This window comes from Myotis brandtii, unplaced genomic scaffold (genome assembly GCF_000412655.1).
Source record: "Myotis brandtii unplaced genomic scaffold, ASM41265v1 scaffold216, whole genome shotgun sequence".
In the NCBI taxonomy this organism is placed as follows: Eukaryota; Metazoa; Chordata; class Mammalia; order Chiroptera; family Vespertilionidae; genus Myotis; species Myotis brandtii.
The window spans coordinates 3530777-3553051 of NW_005358092.1; the positions used below are offsets into that span (position 1 = coordinate 3530777).

At 40.0% G+C, this 22275-nt stretch overlaps 1 protein-coding gene across 5 annotated transcripts in view; it reads right to left on the reverse strand.

Moving 5' to 3' along the window:
* ERC1 (ELKS/RAB6-interacting/CAST family member 1) overlaps positions 1 to 22275 on the reverse strand; it is a 462570-nt gene that overhangs the window by 377557 nt on the left and 62738 nt on the right. For all 5 annotated transcript variants that reach the window (XM_005865924.2, XM_005865923.2, XM_005865922.2 and 2 more), the window contains exon 3: positions 9221 to 9637. In XM_005865924.2, the coding sequence (XP_005865986.1) occupies positions 9221 to 9637 (417 nt within the window). The remainder of the gene's footprint in view (positions 1 to 9220; positions 9638 to 22275) is intronic.

A 22275-nucleotide genomic window follows, 5' to 3' on the forward strand; every position in this document is an offset into this window, starting at 1 on the left:
TCTAATCTACATTGCTTAAAATTCAATTGAGATACTAATGAATTTCTAGGCCTGCCTTCTGCTCTGATTTCAAGTCTCACATATCCAACTGCTCATTTGCTATTTCTCCTTAGATGTCTAACAGGGAACTCAAACTTATTTATTAAGTAAAATTTGAAAAACCTCTTGATATTCTCTTTAATCTGGTGAGAGATGTCTTCCCCATCTGGTTACATATGGCACTACCCTACTAGTAACGCAAGCCAAACACCCGTGTCTCCTTTCATTCCTCCCAGATCTTCATTTCCCACAAGTAATTCAATAGCACATCCTGTTTTATGTTCAAAATATTTTCTAAATTTATGTTTCACTCCATTTCCAGCCTATTTTAAGCGTAGATAACTATAATGGTCTCTAGTTAGTTTTCTTCCAATTGCTCTGTCCATTTTCAAGAGAGCATTGAGGTAATCTTGATAAAGCATCAACAAATCATGACACTAATCTGCTTTAAATGCTTCAACGAGTTTCCTATTTATTTCTCACTCCCTTCAAAAGCAATACGGTATAACCATAATAATAGAAAACTGGTCCTCCTGTCAAACTATTTTAAAATTAGACAAAATGATTAAAATAATTGTTTTCAGAAATTAAAAAACAAGCATCATAGGACTCTGATCCTTAAGGAAAAGAAACAAACAAGGTGATGGCCCAGACTTGCTATCCAATATGTGATGCAAGGAGGGGAAACCCAAACAGAAAACAACAGACTTGCAGAACTCAAAAGACAGATCAATGTGTGAGACTCCTAAAGATAGTGGAAATGTGCAAAGCAGAATAACATAGAGAAGAAAGCTAGCCAGAAGGGCAGCAGTATCTGACAGGGGTCCCCTTGAGTCTTTGGTCAAAAAGTGTGCATGAACATGGCAAGACTCCACAATGTCAGACAAAGAACAACTACTGAGGACAAAACAATTACCACAGAGCTATGATTTAAGCAACTATCTTAATTCACATTGGGATGGGAAAAATTTAAGTTCCAAAGTGAAGAGAATATCAGAGGCACTTAGTAGAAATACTGGTACTAGAAAGGCCAAGTCTTAGGGGTAGAGCTCATCTACCAGTAGCTCTAGAGCAGTGGTTCTCAATCTTCCTAATGCCGCGACCCTTTAATACAGTTCCTCATGTTGTGGTGACCCCCAACCATAAAATTATTTTCGTTGCTACTTCATAACTGTACTTTTGCTACTGTTATGAATCATAATGTAAATATCTGATATGCAGGATGTATTTTCATTGTTACAAATTGAACATAATTAAAGCATAGTGATTAATCACAAAAACAACATGTAATTATATATGTGTTTTCCGATGGTCTTAGGCGACCCCTGTGAAAGGGTCGTTCGACCCCCAAAGGGGTCGCGACCCACAGGTTGAGAACCGCTGCTCTAGAGGGAAGACTATCTAGAATACCCCTAACAGAGTGTTTAAAAGCAAGTCATAAAAGGATCAAGTTAATTCAAAATTACATTAAATCTTGCAAGACAAAACAGTTAATTAAGGAAGACAGTAAAATCCAGAATACATTAATCCAGGACAAACTCTGAATATATATATCACTTCAGGCCACAATAATCTCTCACCTGCATTAAAACAAACAACTCATCAACTTTCTCCCAGCCTCCAGTTTGTCCACATTTAATCAATTCTCCACACTGTAAGCAAGGTGATTAACTGAGTACACAGGAGATATTTAGCAATATTTATTCAATAAATGAGCATAAAACTTTAAAATGTATAAACAAAAATAAAATGAATCCTACTAACTATAAATAATCTTTATTAATAAAATCCTGTAACCTATACTTTGCATTTTTATTTGGTATTTCTCTATCCACTTGAAAATATTAAAACTGCATTTCTTTGTAATACCTCATTATTCAGATACTGAACTAATTTAACTGACCACTTTCCCATTCTCTAATTCCAAGTTAGGTAAATTTTAAAATGCTTTAAGGTGAAACTCTTATAATTTCATTTTAAACCTTAGTTAGCATATAAGCAAAACAAAGAAAACAGAAATTCATTTGAATTTTAAAAGTATCCTCCTATGCTAAGAAACTAGGGTGCATTTAGAACCATTTAGGCATAAGCTTTCCTATTAAGACATTTTAAAACCTTTCACTCATAACAAATTTCCATTGAGAGGCCTGCACATTAAAGATCATTATGAACACATCTTGCAGTCAGTGAGCTAATAACATCCCCTGTTTCCAATGAGCACATCAAGCCTCTGACTCATGCACTGTTAATAATAAGATGAAACTCTGGAAATAGAAATGAATATGAGAAGTAGAATATGTTATTTGCTCACTTCATTTTGCTCCTTTTGACCTGAAAATTTTCATTCAAAAAAAATTAAAGTACAGGTAAAATTATCTGGTTCTTGTCACACTGTCAACTGAGGTTGACAGTAGAAAATGTGTTCATTTCCTCTCATTAACTTACTAAAGAATAATAGCTAGAGTTAGAAAAACAAACATTAGAAACAAATTTTCATACTTCTCTCTTTCTTTAATAGTTTCTTTTTCAAAATAAGCCAACTTTTAATTATACAACTAAGAGAAAGGAGTATTTGTGACTGAAAAGTACTACTTATGTCTGAAATTTCTTGTCTTTAAGTTTCAAGTATCAGCCTCCAAACCCCTTGGTTCAAGGGTAGAAGCTCCACATGGCTTTTGAAGTCCTTTTATAGGTTCAATCCTTTACACAAGTTCTAGGTCTACTATACTCACAACAAAAAAGACAGAAATACAGGAAAGTATAAACAGAAAGAATCCTCACTTTTTTTTTCTGTATCTTAACTCAGCCAATGTCAGACAACATTGTACTTTAACCTTTTACCATCTCTAGTAATGGCATTAATCTGAGAAAATGTATCATCTGTCAAAATGGAAATGAGGAATAAATGACAAAAAGAAGGGAGGCGAAAGAACCTGAATAAATAAGATACTCATTTCCCAAAATCACTACAAAAGAGCAAACTAACTAGGGACTCCTTTTTAATTCTTACTATTCTTTGTTATTTCTAGTTTTTTCTATATATATCTCTATTAATTTTTCCCTCCCCTCTCCTCTGCTTATACCTTACAACTGCCTATGATACAGACAGGCTTTCCTCAGTTATGCTAGTTAGATTCAGTATTTCAAGCCAAGAACCTAATCAAATATTAGGACTTTTAACCTCAAACATTTCTGCAAAGCCTAACATAATTAACAGATGTACTACCAAGGTTTGTTGATTGAAATATTATAGAGACAAAAACTAGCATGAATGTAATAATGTCTTAAAACAAATCTATATTTTAGTCATCACAATAATATCTACATTTTAAAAAATAGGAGCTGTCTATGGCCATACCACCCTGAACATGCCCGATCTCATCTGATCTCAAAAAAAAATGGAAGCACATATAGGTCTGAAATATATTATTTATTTAGCCTATCGACAATACTTAATGTGCATATAAACTGCAGATCCAAAAATTCCATAGGACCTTAGATAATGTTCTGCCAATAGACCTAGAACCAAAATTTGGGTCTCAAACTTTGGTGTATAACAGAATCACTTATAAAACTTGCTAAAACTCATATGCATAAGCCCCAAGCACTAATCAAGTCTTGCCTGTAAGTCAATATTTGTCCAATAGAGGTCCCCACTCTTCTATCAATCAAAGGAAAGCTATTACAATAAACAATATAAAATCTAATATTAAGTAGTCACATAATGTAATTTCAGTACAAAGAGAAAATACAATGCTAAATTTAATTTTCTTCTTTGGCTTTTATTTAGCACATCAACCTGTTAGTTCCAAAATCATGTTCATAAACAAAATGACAAACTAATCACAAATGTTACTTGGTATAAATGCCATTTTAATGTTACCAGATTCCATCATATCTAAGATGCCATTGAATTTAAGAAATTCCATTGTTTTATGTGCTGTAAAGGAAAGGAGGAAATGCCTCCAAATAAATCATGACACAATGCCTTATTATTCAGAATTTTTATTTTATACTGATTGCAACCGTGCTTTTTTACTTATTTAACCATAGAGTTTAATCATGTATCATTCTGAACTATTTTTATGACTTTCTCCATACCAATAATTTTTTGTTTCAATGTTGATTCACAGTGCAATATTCTGAATACACACTGTTGAACAAATTAAAGTCAACAATAAATACCAAGGCTCACACCATCAACAAACATGATAACAAAATGAACAACTATGCCCTAGCTGTTTTGGCTCAGTGAATAGAGCGTCAGTCTGCAGACTGAAGGGTCCCGGGGTTTGATTCCGGTCAAGGGCACATGTCCAGGTTTTGGGCTCAATCCCCAGTATGAGGCATGTAGGAGGCAGCTGATCAATGATTCTCTCTCATCACTGATGTTTCTATCTCTTTCTCCCTCTCTTCCTCTCTGAATTCAATAAAAATATGTATTTTTTTAAGTTTCTCCCAATGTTTAAAAAACAATGAACAGCTATGACTATGCTTGTGAATACACAGGCAAACAAATCTAGCAGGACTGCTGCCTTGCTGACAAAGAATGTAAAATACCATCAAGGGTAAGACAATTGCACAATTGTTAAAATGGGAAAGGCTGTGAGTCTTAGAAGTGATGAAATATAGATTTTTAAAATATGGACAATAAAACCTATGATATCCTGGCATGGCCAATGCACAATTCTTTTTGCGTTTCATGATACACTAGTGATATAATGTACAACAGTCATTTCAAATCACCATTCACTGAATCTATACTAGAGCTGTTAAGTTCTTCAGTAGACCTCCTTGTTAATGCTTAACTATACCTTTCCCATTTATTCTCAGTACAACCAGAGTAAATTTCAAAAACTAAACCAGATTTTTCAATCCCTTGATTAAACACTGGAATGGTTTTTCTTGTACTTTGAATAAAATTGGTGCATTATCTGCAAGGATCATGAAGGCAAGCTTTTGTCTCCTGAAGGGCATGAATTTTCTTTTGTTCACTGCTATGTCCCTAGTGCTTTGCACATGGTTAGTGCCCAATAAATATCTGATGAATGAAATAAGTGAGTCTGTCCCTGACTACCGCTTCAACCTCTCATCTCATGCCAGCCTTCCTTTCATACAATACTAGAGGCCTGCTGCACGGATTCGTGCACCGGTAGGGTCTCTCAGCCTGGCCTGCGCCCTCTCGCAATCCAGGACCCCTGGGGGGATGTCGGATTGCCGGTTTCGGCCCAACCCCCACAAGCCAGGCTGAGGGACCTGTGGGGATCAGGCCGAAACCGGCAGTCTGACATCCCGAGGGATTTAGTAGTGAGCAAAGTGGCAGGCAGCCAGGCACCGCGCCGCTCCCGCTCATCCTGGTCCCACTGCGCCTGCCGCCACTGCTGCTCAGTAGTGCGCTGCCACGGAGGCGGGAGAGGTTTGCACCGCTGAACAGCACTCGCCAGCAGTGAGCCCAGTGTCTGGCACCCATCGGTCAGCTGAGCGGTGCTCCCTCTGTGGTGGTCAATGAGCATTAGAGCGACCGGTCATTCCACCCGTCATTTTGCTGTTCGGTCGATTTGCATATTAGGGTTTTATAATATAGGCTACTTTTGCCCTCTAGCTTCCTTACTGTTTGCTCAAAACTCTTTCCCATCAAGCCTTTGAAATTATTAACTCTTCTTCATGAAATGATTTTACCCAAATACTCAGGAAAACTATCTTCTTGTCTTTTTTCAGATCTCCCTTAAAGGGTACCTCCCCAAAGATACACTGTTTACAGAAATTCCCTCCCCCAACATAATTAGATTCCACTCAATTCCTTTATTTGAACTCATAATTGTCAGTTTACTGTCTCCTTTTATCATAATGCTAACTCCATCGGCTAATGTTTTATTTATAACTAAAGGCCCAGTGCACAAAATTCGTGCACTCGGGGGGGGGGGCGGTCCCCTCAGCCCAACCTGTGCCCTCTCGCAGTCCAGGAGCCCTCAGGGGATATCCAACTGCTGGCTTAGTCCCGCTCCCTCCAGGGACTAAGCCAGCAGTTGGACATCATTAGCTCTACCATAGAGTTGGGAGAGGCTCACGCCACCACAGGAGGGACTCTGGTGCAGGCCAAAGTCAGACGCTGCCTATGACTGGCCCTTGGCAACCTGTTTGTAACTACAAGAGATCGACAGTTTGTGGCTGCCTCTGCTGGACCTGGGTGTATGCAGGAAGGACCAAGGTACTCACCACAGTAGGCTTTTACTAGCACCAGGCCCCTGAAATCCACTTCTGCCTGTTTGTTGCCTGATAGGCTCAGTCACTGAAAGAGCCTCTGGCTGTACTCAAATTGTATGAAGTAGGTTCACAGTGGGTCACCAGGTAGGGGCAACTGGTGCTTACCAAACAGATACAGGTTCAAACTTGGTGCCAGTGCTGGGTCTAAGGCCACTCAGTAAATATTCTCTGGCCTACCAAGTCTATCTGTATGCTTGCATACTTTTGTGTTGGGGTAGAGTCTCAGGAAGTCATCAGGATGAGGCTTGATGACTCAACAGACCAATATTTAGCCAAGTGAAGGCAGGACTCTGCTCCATTCAGGCATGTGAGGAGAAAATGGCCCCTGTTCTAGAGCCACAAAGTTTAGTCTGTCCCAGATTCAGTTTCAGTGTGGCTGCTTCTGTAAATTCTTGGTTATAAGACTTCTCTTCAGCAGTCTTCAGGATGGTTATTCAAGATGACTATTCTATAATTTTAGATATAATTCCAGTTTGATACTCAGAGGCAGCAAGTGTATGTCCACCACCTACTCCTGCATCATTTTGGATCTCCCCAACAAGGCCTATATTTCTTTCCACATGAGGTACATGAGTGAGACTTGTTGTCTGTAGAGTTTGTTTGAAAATCGGTCATAAATTCATGGATTACCTACCACCTTTTCAAATTTACCAAAATTCTGATTGTTCTCTGCCAGAGTAACATGGTGACTTTTCATAATACTTAGCTATTTACTATTTATTAACCCCCAAACTCAAAATTAAATGGGCATAGGTTGAAATATTCAGAAGAGAAGCAGTAAAAATGTAACATTCAAAGTTCATCATGATGCTGGTATAGTTTTCATGTTGCATGCTGTTTGATGTACTATGGCCAGACTCTGGATTATCTCATTGAAATATAAAGTCTTTAAAATAAACTGAAAGAAACTCAGGATGTGTTTATAATATGGGAATTTACAGAAAACTTTCTAAGACAGTATGATGTGATGGTAATTTGAAGAGCATAAAATATACACAGATTAATCATAACAATATAGTTAGTATGTGTTGGAAGGATCAACTGGTCTAATCACTCTAAAAGACAAGATAGCCTGGCTGGCATGCCTCAGTGGTTGAGCATCAACCTAGAACCAGGAGGTCACAGGTTTGATACCCGGTCAGGGCACATGCCCAGATTGCAGCTTTGATCCCAGGTAGGAGGAATGTAGAAGTCAGCCAATCTATTCTCTCTCATCACTAATGTTTCTATCTCTCTCTCCCTCTCCCTTCCTCTATGAAATCAATAAAAAAAATTTTTTTAAAGACAAGTTTCAAAAATGTACACATTATTTGACTGAGCAAAATTTATAGGAATTTATCCTAAAAAATTAATATATAGGGATAAATGATTAAGGAAATTTAGTACAGCACAGTTGATAATACTGAAAAGTTAATAGTGGTCTAAATTTTCAACAGTAAGAGATATTCAAATAAATGCAATGAAACGTTATAAATGCATTTGAAATTATAAAACTTTACATGTATTGACAAAGAAAGACAGACAATGAAGACAAATTATTAAGAAAGTGGGTGACATTACATTATGCATAGCTGCATACACATAGGAAAACTGACATTTATCATAGGTACTGATACCCTGGGTTTAAAGTTTTTGTTAATATATTTTCTAATTTTACTATACTAAACTACAATGGATTTACTCTGTAATAAAATTATTTTTTTAAAAAAATGAATTTCTCGCCGAAACCGGTTTGGCTCAGTGGATAGAGCGTCGACCTGCGGACTCAAGGGTACCGGGTTCGATTCCGGTCAAGGGCATGTACCTGGGTTGTGGGCACATCCCCAGTGGGAGATGTGCAGGAGGCAGCTGATCGATGTTTCTCTCACATCGATGTTTCTAGCTCTCTATCTCTCTCCCTTCCTCTCTGTAAAAAATCAATAAAATATATTTTAAAAAAAAAAGAATTTCTCTTTAAAAAATAAAAATGTCCTCAGTTTAGATATTTCAGATTTTTTGCAAAAGGAGAAACTGTGAAACAAACTATAAATTTAAAAGTATTCTTTTAAAGTTGCCATTTTGCTGTCTTGGGAATATTCCATTTTTTTTAAATCTCCTTCCTTACATTTCATTTAAGAAGGAATTATTCACACTGGCATTAACACAGTTCTAAGTTGTTTTTTTCCCTATCCAGACCTGAAAGTTATCTGAAGTCTCTGACCACATGTAGAGAATAAAGCTATCAATTTTTTTAATTCAATGTAAGAAAAATTTTTTACTTATGCTTTCTTAAAATGAAGCATTATCTAGAAAAGTGAAAACTTAACAACCACAATGGTCAGCTAAAGTCTGAGTTTTCGTTCTATAAGTGACAGTATGCCTATATGTCCTTCTTTCTCACTATGCCTCCATGGCAGCAAATGATTTTTATCACATATATTTAGCACATATATTTTATATTAAGGCAACAGTTTCCATGGAAACCATAAGGCAAACATTCATTACTGCTGTCAAGGACTTTATGAGCACACCTAAATTGAAGTTACTGCTTACTTTCTCTTATTAATATTTTAAAATTGACCAATAGTTAGCTACTCTGATTCTGGTTTTGTTGCATGTGTGTCTCTGAACAAATCAAAAGATGAGTAACAAGTACAAAAAATGCTGTGCCTCTCTAGCAACAAAATGTGTCTATAAAAACCAGGAGGGGAAAAGAAAGACCCAGAAAGTTATCAAGCCAGTACACATACCAGTCACTGTTATCTCATACGAGAGAGCAAATCAGAACAGAAACCAGTGAACCACTTAAAATACCAAAGAAAAAAATTCCCTTCCACTACCTTGGTGGAGCACATAAATTTATTTAGGCCAAGCAAGATGCTGACTAATCACAATAAAAAGACAGTAAGTAATAACAATTGAAAAAATGGTCACTCACCTCTCTCAAAATATTGTTCTCTTTTTCCTTCTGCTCCAAAAGGCTTTCTAGGTGGTGGACGTGCATCTCTGCCTCTGCCAGTCGTCTTGTTCTCTCATGGTCTTCCTCAGTGGCCTTAGCAGAAAGTCCTTTGCTCTGCAACATCTCCAGAAGTTTCTTGATAGATTCATCCCGAGCATTCAGGGTTTGCTTCTGAGTCTCAATACGCAGTTCCATTTCCTCCAGAGTCTTTCGAAGAAGAAATAGCTCTTTGGCCTGTCTTTCATGTTCAGCATGTAGCCTCTGGAAGTTCTCCTCCGTCAGCTCTGCCACACAAGGTTCACCAGTCCTACTGCTACTGTCTTGCTGAAACAGCTGGTTTAGGTCCCTTTGAATCCGTAATTCATCCTGGAGAGCCTGAATTGTCATTTGCATGTGCTAGAACCAAGACAAAAAAGAAAACCCCAAATCAGCTTTCCTCCTCAAGCAGCAAAAACAGAGCCTATTGAAGAGTCAGAAAGTAACTACCAGGGCTCTCAGAACCTTGCAGTTAGCCAATCAGGATCCACATTATTCAGTATTACATTGTCTTAAAAAAGTATTGAGATAAACTGTAAAATATCAATAATTTGTTATGTTTATTCCCAAAAGGAAACAAGTATGGCAGCTCCTCACTTTGCATAAGCCATGACAAAATAAAGACACTGTTCAAAATAAATGAAGATATTACTAAATAGAACTAAGGGGAAGGGAGAGAAAAGATATGGGAAATTCACAGAAATACAAACATATCATACAAAAAATTTCACCAAAAATTACACTTAATTTAATATAATAGGGTGCGATACTGGTATCATGTATCCATGACATTATTTTTCTCTAACTAAAAAATTTAGAACTCAGGATAAATTGGCATTCTTCAGTTATCTAAACCCCACACTATTCAGCATTTACCCCTTAACCTCTTCTTATGCAGTCTTCTCTGCCCTGTCCATCTCTCATGGCTAGTTAAACGCTACCTATCCTTTCATTCTTAGGTCAGGCATCATCTCCTCTAGAAAGTCTGTCCTGACTCCCCAAACTGAAAGAAAGGTAGAAAAAGGGAGGGAGGAATTAGTGGAGGAAGAAAAGTACAGAAAAAAAGAAAAGATAGTACCCCAATAAGAAATTACAATAATAAAAATATCATACTAAGCAATGTCAAGATTGAAGTGATTCCATTAAAAATAAAATCAAAATAAGTTTTTAAAAAATCTTTAAAGTTAAACTGACCAGCAAAGGGACGCTATAGGAACCATTTCTACAGTGTTTAAAACTTGAGAATGCTCACCAGTAACAAACAGAGCCATTGCAGAACTATAATGAACCATAAAAATACTGTTCATTCCAAAAGCATTTTAAGTATCAAGCTCACTTCTTTCCCAATTCTCTACAACCCAGTTTCAAACACCTGCATAGGTCAATGAGGTTAACAACTTTTCCAAATTTAGTCACTGAAATACTGGTAAATGACTTAACAAGACAGAAGGGTAAAGAAAAAACAGGTAGGTGAAATCATCAGCTATGGAAAGTGTTAACAGCTAACATTGGTAGTGCCATTATTGGAAGTGGATTCTGCTGAATGAACACACATTGTAGGCAAGACGCTTGGCTATGTGAAGGCAATCCCTGCTGACATTCAACTGCAGCGCACAATGTAAGGCCTGTTGAAAGGGGTTAATGTCTGTGTCAATCAGAGCTATCTCAACACTTAAGTCACTGTGTACCCAAAGCTTACAGAAGCTACAGAATTTTTTTTTCATTCCTTTTTTCTCCAGAAAAATAGAAGTGAGAAAGTCTGATACTGACAAAGAGTACAAAAAGATCATGACCTTACAGTTTTATAGAGAAGTATGCATGTACAAAGTTATTACTTAAGATGCTTTCACATACACTATAACAACAAAATTTAAAGTTGGGATAAAGCCCAACAATATTATTTACAGAGATAATTCTTTCTGGGAGTGAAAATACCATAAAACATACAAACAACATCAGTAAACCAGAATGAACTGACCAAAATTATTCACATCTTTCTTCAAGACATATTTTTAGTAATGTACTTTCTTATAAAAATAAAATCTAGAGGCTTCCAGTAAAGATGGTGGAGTAGGTAACGCTGTGCTCGTCTACTCCCATGACCACATCAAAACTACAACTAGATTATACAATCACCATCCATGAGAAGCAGCTGAACAGAACCCCTGTAACTAAGGATGTAAAGAAGCCACATTGAAACTGGTAGGAGGGGTGGAGATGTGGAACACACAGGTCCCACACCCAGGGCATGGTGGTTAGGAATCAAGAGGAATATCTAGACTGCAGTGATTCCTCCTGAGGAACAAGGGGTCCCAGCCCCACATCAGGCTCCCAAACTTGAGATATCAGTGCCAAGAAGAGGGTCCCCAAAACATCTGGCTGTGAAAAACAGTACACATTGCATCCATAAAGGATAGGGAGCAGCTGGAGACTGAGGTGAATCTCTTTAAAAACCCACAAATTCACTAGCTCACAAATTCATTTGTAGTAAGCTCCAGCACAAGGGCAGCAGCTCAAGAAACACCAAGGACAAATTTCAGAATAAGGGCTGGAGCAGCAGGGGTTAGAGCAACTCTCTCTAGGGACAACAAAAATTCTGGCAAGTGCCACTGTTCCTTTGTGAACTCAGCATAGGCAAGCCCACAAACAGACTCAGTATAGGCAAATGCCAAATCTGTGCTCTCCATTAACCTGGCTGAAACCATTCACTCCATTCTGGTGATCCCCTGAGACGCTACCTCACCCAACTCTGAACCTGATCCTCGAGGCTCCTCTGCAGGAACGACCTGTTTCAGATCATACCGCACACCTTTCCGAAATCTCACAAAGGTGCATAAACTCTAAACAAGCAGTGGCTGGCCTTAGCGTGCCTTATAGCTCTTAACAAGCAGCTCCAAGCAGAGCAAAAGGGGCAACCAGTATAAACTTGCACTGTAATTCCCATCAGGTGGCTCCAAACCTGGCATAAGCAGCGGCCATCTTGGGCTGAAACATAGCTTCAACTAAGCAGCCGCAAGCCGGGCACAAGTGGCAGCTGGCCTCAGCTCATACTGTGGTGCCCACATAGGCCAAACCGACAGAAAGTGGCAGCCGGCTTCTGTTCTCAGTGTAGCCTCTCCCAGGTGCCTCAAGCCCAGCAAAAATGGCAACCAACCATAGATCACTCTGTAGCTCCTACCAAGAGGCCCCAAGCCAGAAACAAGCAACAGTTGACCTGGGCCTGCACCAAACCACCTCCCAAAAGTCTCTAGAGGCAACATACCAATGGCCAGCTACAGACCACACAAGAGCACCATCCAACCAGCTCCACAAACAATGCTCCTGAAGGACAAACATGGCTGGCACCAACAGGGTCAGCTGCCAAACAACAGTTTCTCTGTTGTAGTTACGACCAGCCCTCATAACCAGTCAGTCAGGTCAATCACATCCACTGACGTGCCAATAGCAATCAAGGCTCAACTACAACAAAAAGGCACACACAACCCACACAAGAAAAACCCATGAAGGACCCAGCTCAGATGACCAGGGAGACTGCACCACTTGGCCCCACAGGACACCTTATACATAGGTACCTCTGTCAAGTACAAGAGACACAGCAGATCAACCAAATAAATAAAAACAAAACAGGAAGTGGACCAAAATGAGAAGAAAAAGAAACATCCCAAATGAAAGAACAGGACAAAACTCCAGGAAAAAAACTAGACAAAAGGGAGGCAAGCAATATACCAGATACAGAATTCAAACCAATGGTTATAAGGATGCTTCATTAACTTAGGGAAAGAAGAGATGAACTCAGTGAGAACTTCAAAAAACACACAAAGGACATAAAGATCATTTAAAAAAAAAAAAGAACTGAAGAATACAATATCTGAAAAGAAAAATACACAAGAAAGAATAAAAAGCAAATTCAATGAAGCAGAAGATCAAATCAGTAATTTGGAACACAAGGTTATGGAAAACAACCAATAGGAACAGCAAAAAATATTTTTTTTTCCTAAGAATGAGTAGTTGAAGGGATTCTCCTAAGATAATATCAAGCATACAAAAATTCACATAATAAAGATACCAGAAAGAGAAGAGTGAGAGCAAGGAATTAAAAACCTAGTTGAAGAAATAATGACTGAAAACTTCCCTAAAAAGGAGAAGGAAATATACAAGTCCAGGAAGCATAGAAAAGAGGCCCAAAACAAGACACATCATAATTAAAATGCCAAAGGTTACAGACAAAGAGAGAATCTTTTTAAAAAAAATATTTTTATTGATTTCAGAAACGGAGAGGGAGATAGAAACATCAATGATGAGAGAGAATCACTGATCGGCTGCCTCCTGCACACCCCCTACTGGGGATCCAGCCCACAACCTGGGCATGTGCCCTTGGCCAGAATTGAACCCAGGACTCTTCAGTACACAGGCCAACGCTCTATCCACTAAGCAAAACTGGCTAGGGTGAGAATCTTACAAGCAAAAAGCGAAAAGAAGTTAGTTAAGTACAGGGGAGTTTAAATAAGACTACCAGCTGTTTTCTCAACAGAAATTTTGCAGTCCAAAAAGAATTGGCATAAAATATTCAAAGTGATGAAAAGCAAGGACTTACCAGTACAACAAAAATTGCTCTATTCATCAAGCCTATTATTTAGAATCAAAGAAAAGATAAAGTGTTTCCTAGACAAAACCGGTACTAAAAAAAAACGTTTAAAACACTTCTTTAAGAAGAAAAGATAAAAAAAATGACTTAAAAAAATATAGGCACAGCCAGCATGGTTCAGTGATTGAGCATCGACCTAAGAACCAGGAGAGGTCAATCCTCAGTGTAGGGCATGCATGAAGTAGTCGATCAATGACTGTCTCTCATCATTGTTGTTTGTATCTCTCTCTCCCTCTCCCTTTCTCTCTGAAATTAAATATATATACTAGTGGCCCGGTGCACAAAATTCATGCATGGAGGGTTGGGGTGCCCCTCAGCCTGGCCTGCACCCTCTCCAATTTGGGACCCCTCGGGGGATGTCCGACTGTCGGTTTAGGCCCGATCCCTGGAATCGGGCCTAAACCGGTAGTCGGACATCCCTCTCACAATCCGGGACTGCTGGCTCCTAACCGCTCACCTGCCTGCCTGCCTGATCGCCCCTAACCACTCTGCCTGCCGGCCTTCTTGCCCCCAACTTGCAACCACTGCCGGCCTGCTCGCCCCCAACTTCCGCCCCCACCGGCCTGATCGCCCCCAACTGGCCCCCTCTGCCAGACTGCTCGCCCCCAACTTCCCCCCTCTGCCGGCCTGATCACCCCCAACTGCCCTCCCCTCCTAGCCTGATCGCCACTAACCACCTCTGTCTTGGCCCCGCCACCATAGCTTTGTCTAGAACAGCCGTGGGCAAACTACAGCCCGCGGGCCGGATTCGGCCTGTTTGAAATGAATAAAACTAAAAAAAAAAAAAAAAAAATAAAAAAAAAAAGACCGTACCCTTTTATGTAATGATGTTTACTTTGAATTTATATTAGTTCACACAAACACTCCACCCATGCTTTTGTTCCGGCCCTCCGGTCCAGTTTAAGAACCCATTGTGGCCCTCGAGTCAAAAAGTTTGCCCACCCCTGGTCTAGAAGGACGTCTGGAAGGACGTCCGGAAGGTCTCCCGGTCTAATTAGCATATTACCTTTTTATTAGTGTGTGTGTGTGTGTGTGTGTGTATGTGTGTATATATATATATTTTTTTAAATAGATATATAGCCCCTGGTGACAGGCGTGGGATGCCGGAATAGGACACATGCTGTTGCTTCTGCTACCATCTGAAACACCCACCAGTCTTCAGAACAGCTAAGAGATGCCTCTTGGGCGTGGCCATGGACACTCCCTGCCAATCTAACAGGAATGAGAAAGCTCATTTCCAAGGTGACCTAGTGGGTGGCATGGCGAGAACTGTAAGCAGCATGTTGACTGTTGTCCTTGTTGCTGTTAGGACTGAATCCAGGAAATGGAAAGCTGGAAACCTTAATACCGAAGCCCTGGACGTGCCATTTCGAGGCCTCCTCCAGGGCTCCCATATATTTTTATTTTACTTATTACCATAAATTTAAAATGTATTCATTAAAAATAATCTTTTTTAGATTTTAGGTGACTTAGAAATATGTTAAGTATGTAGTTATTACTTTATGTACCTTTGCTTTCCTTTTAATTTTACCCTCCCCCCATGTCATATAGTGTCTTTTTATTTTTCAACTAGAGGCCTGATGCACAAAATTCATGCAAGGGGCTCGGCCCTCGGAGCCGCAGCTTCGTCTGGAAGGTCATCCGGCTGTCCGATCTAATGAGCATATTATACTTTTATTATTATAGATCAGATTAGATTCAATATTATTTTGTATTAGTTTCAGGTATACTGCAAAGTAAAGTGTCCCCTCAATATTTCTGGTACCCACCAGGCCCCATATATACAGATCACAGTATGACTGACTGTTCTCCCTACACTATCATCTGCTACTAATAGAGTTAGTGCACACCCTTTTGGTGGTGCTCAGACATTGATAGGCAAGTAGTGTTTTAGGTGCCACACATTTCCTTTGTATTAAACATGCTTTTATATCATTCTTTTGAATTTATTCAACTAACTTGTTGAAATAATTCCAATTAATTAGAATTGCTCTGGATAAAACTACTCAATTTATATATAGATCCAAAATTTAGCTTTCCCCCTCATTATAGATCCTTCTCATTAATTTGCCTCCCAGTGTTTATGAGAATTCAAACTGTACAATACTATTCAAAACTGTAAAATATTATGTGTCAGTGTCTTTATTCCGCTTACTATGACACTGCAGAGAAATTATTCTTCATCACTGCTCAGCAAAATCATCCTATATGCTTCATGCTTAATCATCACTTGTATTTTTTCATTTTATTTTTTCCAGTTTCCTTGCATTATTATAGTGTCTCTGTTACTGGTTTTTGAGAGCTTGTTTATGACTAAAGATGCACCAGGCCTCTATCCTATATAATAAAAGGGCAATATGCAAACTGACCCTAACAGCAGAATGACTGGGAATGACTGGTCACTATGACACACACTGACCACCAGGGGGCAGATGTTCAATGCAGGAGCTGCCCCCTGGTGGTCAGTGTGCTCCCACAGGGGGAGCTCTGCTCAGCCACAAGCCAGGCTGCCGGCTGCCAGTACAGCGGTGGTGGGAGCCTCTCCCACCTCCTCAGCAGCGCTAAGGATGTCTGACTGCAGCTTAGGCCTGCTCCCCGCTGGCAAGTGGACATCCCCCGAGGGCTCCCGGGCTGCCAGAGGGATGTCTAATTGCCAGCTTAGGCCCAATCCCCCAGGGAGCAGGCCTAAGCCAGCAGGTGGTCATCCCCCGAGGGGTCTCAGACTGGGAGAGGGCACAGGCCGGGCTGAGGGACCTCCCCCCCGGAGTGCACAAATTTTTGTGCACCGGGCCTCTAGTGTTAATAATAAAAGTCCAGTCACTCAAGAGGAGATTGGGTGTGCTCTCTGTTGGAGGTAGGGGCCAGTCGTCCTTCTCCCTGTAAAGGCAGAGAAGCCTAAAAGAGAACAAGGGTAGACAAAGAAGGGGGATCCCTTGCCTTGCCTTCCCCTCCCTATGCAACCCGGAGACAATCTGAGGGAACATCCAAGATGGCGATTTACAATCCCAGCCTCCCTGTCAGGAGGAGGGCTGTCCTGATAAGGCTCCAACCGGCCCTGAGGCCTCTGCACTACCAGGAACCAACTTTTCTAAGTTGCAAAAGGAGTTGAAGCAGTGTAAAAAATAATAATTAAAAAAAAGAGAGAGTTAAATGGAAGACCCACGTGGCTTAGCTGACCACTAGATCCATTTTGGGCCCACAAGTGTATACGTAGACCCGAGTTAATGTTTATCTTGAGAATACTATTCTCAGGAAAGGAGGGGGAGCATATGGGTCACAGAGAAAAAGGAAGGGACCCCTCACTGAGCCTTTAGATCCCAAGGCCAGCATTCTCACCCCCTTCCCAAAGAACACTTTCTTTACCTAACAGTCCGGCTACTATCAGAAACTGAACTCATCACCCACACCTTAGCACGTTATCTCTAAGGGAAAATGTGGCAGTTTTGAATCCAAGTAGCTAGAGGTGTGGGAACAGGCTGCAGGGCCTGCTCCCTTCTCCCCCTGCCCTTTTCTCCAGCCTCATAGGCCTATACATAATTTTCAAAAGTCTTTGATAACGTAAAGGCTTTGGAGCATTACTGGGTTAAATGGTAAACACCTAAATATTTTGAAATAACAGGATACTGAAACAGTAATTAATTTGAGTTTGCCTCTTAGGGAAAATATAGAGAACGGATTTGAATCTGTTAATGAATAAGTCTTGTATTTTATTTAAAATATCTCTTAAAATGTGGATGTATTGCTAATCTGAGGAATATTAATTACTTACATGCCAACTAAAAATTAAGGTTTCTAAGGGTTAAAAAATCTAAAATTATGGAAAGAAATTATGGTTTTGGTATAATAGAGTAAGCACGGGGCATGAAAATACATTTTGAAGAAAGTAGTTTCTAAAGCTAGTTACTTCTGAAAGTTGTAAGGTTTTCTAAAGAAATATTTGTGAAAGTTATAAAATGATTGTAAAGAAAAATGTTGAAAAGAAGTTGAATAAATGACACAGGCCAGTAAGCCAGGATAGGGAATAGGGAAATTGAAATACAGTAGGTCCTCGGGTTACGTCGGATATCTGTTCCTACGGCGGGACTTAATTCGATTTTCACTGGAAGTCGAAACCCAACTTAAGCACCTACGTCACTCACATGGAGCACATACACAGCAGTAATGAAGTGAAACAGTAAAAAAAAATTAAAAGGAAGATAACAATTCCTGACCTTTACTTGTGGTAAATAAATAATAAAAAACATAAAGCATATATGTACATACGTCGAAATGACAGAACTTTTTTTTTTTAATAAATAAATGGGAGATGGCGATGTAACCACAAAACGAGTCCCACGTAACCCGAGGACTGCCTGTAGTTAAACAGCAATTGGAGTCATCTAGTAAATCTTATCTTTCCTAAACCAAGGACACTTTAAGAGTAAATGATTTGCATTTTGCCTCCCTAAACAGAGAGTAAATAGATTATATTAATGTACTCAGGGACATTGATAGCAGAAATCCAATTAGTGTCATTTGCTGACCGCATCCAAGGACACACGAAGTTAGAAAATAAACCTTATTTTGGTTCTTCCTTTTCTGAAGCAAAAGTTCTATAAATTATAATATATTAATCAGGTATTTAAAAAAACTAATCTTAGTTGTAGGAACTGAAGTTTTACTAGCTTATGTTTGTGTTTAATACCTTCTTGTCACTTTGAATGCTATATAATCTTTTGGTAGAATGGGTTTGATAACCTTCATAGGGTTTAAGTGTTAAGAAAAGGTGTTTTTTCACCTAGATTTGGCTGTAGGTGATTCCAATAGGCCCTGGAAAGCATCAAGATCTTCCTACAATGAAAACTAGGAACCAAATTTTTTAAGAACTATGTACTGGGAATCTCTTCTACTTTAATCTCTCTCAGGTTAGAAGGCTTCCTGACCCAAGGCCCTCTTGAGTTTCCAGTTCATCACCATCTACCGGAAGACTATGTTCTAATCAAGACTTGGAAGGGAAGCAAGTTGGAACCCTCCTGGGAAGGACCCTACCTGTCTTGCTTACCACAGAGACTTCTGTTCAGACTGCAGAGCAAGGTTGGACCCATCACACACGGGTTAAGGGCAGACACACATCAACTTAACAGCCATACCAGGACATATCCCCTTGAAATTGACGCTAAAAACTGTGAGCTGTCTTAATAACCATCATGTACTGAGTCCTATTTGCTTTAGGGATCTGACAAATTGTAGCGGCATACAATGTGAGCTGGAGAAAGGTGTACAATCTGGATCATGCTTACCCAATTAAGTTATTGATTATAGATAACTTGAATGACTTGGATATTTTAGCCTTTAGGTCAAAAGATTGGCTAGGACTAGATTTAGGAGTAGATTTCACAGGACAAGATCCCCTAGGCGACTGCCACCACTATGCAAATAGAAGTAGGATATAAGGGAACAAATGCCTGGGTGGAACGGATTAAATATTCTGTATGTGCCCTAAATAAAAACAACTGTTACGCTTGCGCAGCAGGAAGGCCAGAAGCCCAAGTGGTCCCATTTCCATTCGGATGGATCTCAGACCTTAACGGGATGGAATATGTGCTTGCCTTGTACCAGGAGGAAACCGCCTGGGGAAACCCTTCCTGTAAGACTCTTGCCCTGTTCCAATCCAACAGAGGTAAAGAGCAACGACCCCCCCACAAATGATCCGGCCCCCATCCTCCGACGTAAACTATACCTCCTGCCTCTCAAGGGGGGAACAGTACTCGAAGTTTATGAGAAATTTATCTGGATGCATAAATGGACAAGTATCCCCAGAAGCCAATCATGCTGCACTGTCGATATCCCGTGCTGATATCTGGTGCTGTCATGGGGGACCCTTACCTGTGGCCTTGCCCAGCAAATGGAATGTAACTTGCGCTCTAAGACAATTGGCTATCCCTTTCATTTGGCATACTGTAAACTTTTTCAATGGACAGACAGACTAGACAGAGGAGAGAGTGTCCAGGGGCTCCTTTGATCACCATATATACACAGATTCCATTGGGATTCCAAGAGGGGTGCCAAAGGAGTTTAAGGCTAGAAATGAGATTGCCGCAGGGTTTGAGTCTGTCCTGTGCTGGTGGCCCACTGTGAACAAGAATGTGGCTGGATTAATTATATTTACTAGAACCAGCAAAGGCTTGTTAACTACACATGAGACGCAGTTAAAGGGATAGCTGAACAGCTAGATGCCACGAGCAGGATGACCTGGGAGAACAGGTTGGCCTTGGATATGATTCTGACAGAAAAAGAAGGAATATGTGTAATGTTGGGGGTCAGTGCTGCACATTCATCCCTGACAACACAGCAGACGAACCATCACTGAGGCCCTAAGGCATTGGCAGCTTTAGCTGATGAGTGAGCTGGAACCTGGGATCGACGATCCTTTCTCTGATACACTAGAGCAGCGGTTCTCAACCTGTGGGTTGCGATCCCTTTGGCGGTCGAACGACCCTTTCACAGGGGTTGCCTAAGACCATCCTGCATATCAGATATTTACATTACGATTCATAACAGTAGCAACATTAGTTATGAAGTAGCAACGAAAATAATTTTATGGTTGGGTCACAACATGAGGAACTGTATTTAAAGGGCCAGAAGGTTGAGAACCACTGCACTAGAGCAATGGTTTGGAAAGTGGAAGGGAATGATGGTATCCATATTCACCCCTTTGATTAGGAGGTACAGTGATGGGATGTTACATCCAAAGGTTAATTGAAACCATATTGACCAAACAGCAAATTAGTCTTCTCCTAGACACTGTAGAGCAGGAAAGTCAATGAATGTTAGCCAAGTTTGAAGAAAAGAGCTTAAATAAAGAAAAGTGGAGAATTGGGAGAATAAACAAGTCATTTCTTCTGTCAAAGAACAGTATAGACCAGGGGTGGACAAACTTTTTGACTCGAGGGCCACAATGGGTTCTTAAACTGGACCGGAGGGCTGGAACAAAAGCATGGATGGAGTGTTTGTGTGAACTAATATAAATTCAAAGTAAACATCATTACATAAAAGGGTACGGTCTTTTTTTTTTTTTTAGTTTTATTCATTTCAAACGGGCCGGATCCGGCCCGCGGGCCGTAGTTTGCCCACGGCTGGTATAGACAGCCACCACTTTGGACTGCATGACTTGGCAGCCACCATGTTGGCCGCATGACTTGCAGCTCCCTGGTGGCCATCATCTTAAAACGGCAAAGGCCAACCCCTCCCTTTGAATTAGCCAATTGCAAAAAACTGTGCGCCTGAGCTCCAATCAAGAGTGAGGAACAGGTCACGTATGTCAGGATTTAAAAGCCGAGCAGACAGCCTGCTCAGTGTGTGTGCGCTCTCAGACCATGTGCTGCGCACCCTCCTGCAGGAGTAAAGACATTTGCCTTATGGCCTGGCTCCCGAGTATGTTTTGTGTCCTACCAGGAACCCTGAATTTGGGGGCTCGCATTATTTCTTACAAGGCCACAAAAAAGTCTCAATAAATTTAAAAAGACTGATTTCATATCAAGCATCTTCTCCACCCACATTGGTATTAAACTAAAACTCAATTAAAAGGAAAAAAGTGAAAATTCATAAACACATGAAAGCTAAAAACATGTTAATAAACAATGAATGGGTTAACAATGATATCGAGGAAATCAAAACATGCCTTAAGAACAAGCATGTCAAACTCAAAGACTAACACAAGACAAAAAAACAAGGTTTAAGTTTATGTGGACTGCAAAAAAAACAAAAGCTTCAATTTTCATAGAAACGTAGGTTTATTTCAATAGAGACATGCTGACTACAAAGGGCTGAAAAAGTGAGTAATCATTAACATAATAGAACATTTTAATAAAAATTAATATTTTTTCTTAAACATTAACTTACCAGACACTGCATAACTGCACAAATTAATGAGCATAATGCAAATAAAACTATTTTTCTTGTTCTCCGAAAGCAAAATATTTCCTGTTGCACACACCAAACAAGTCAGACTAATGACGTGGCAATCAGCTGCTAAAATATTTGCTGCTAGTATTAGTGGAGAGAAATGGTGTGCCTGCACGTAAAGCACATAAGGGAAATGAATGCAACACAATTATAGTAATCAGTCATTAGGGAACGTTGTAGTTTGTTATTAATAATTAGAGGCCAGTGCATGAAATTTGTGCACTGGGGGGGAGGGGGTGTCCCTCAGTGCAGCCTGCACCCTCTCCAATCTGGGACCCCTCAGGGGATGTCCAACTGGCAGTCAAACATCCCTCTCACAATCCGGGACTGCTGTCTCCTAACCGCTCGCCTACCACCCTGCCTGATTGCCCTAAACTGCTTCTGCCTGCCAGCCTGATCACCCCCTAAC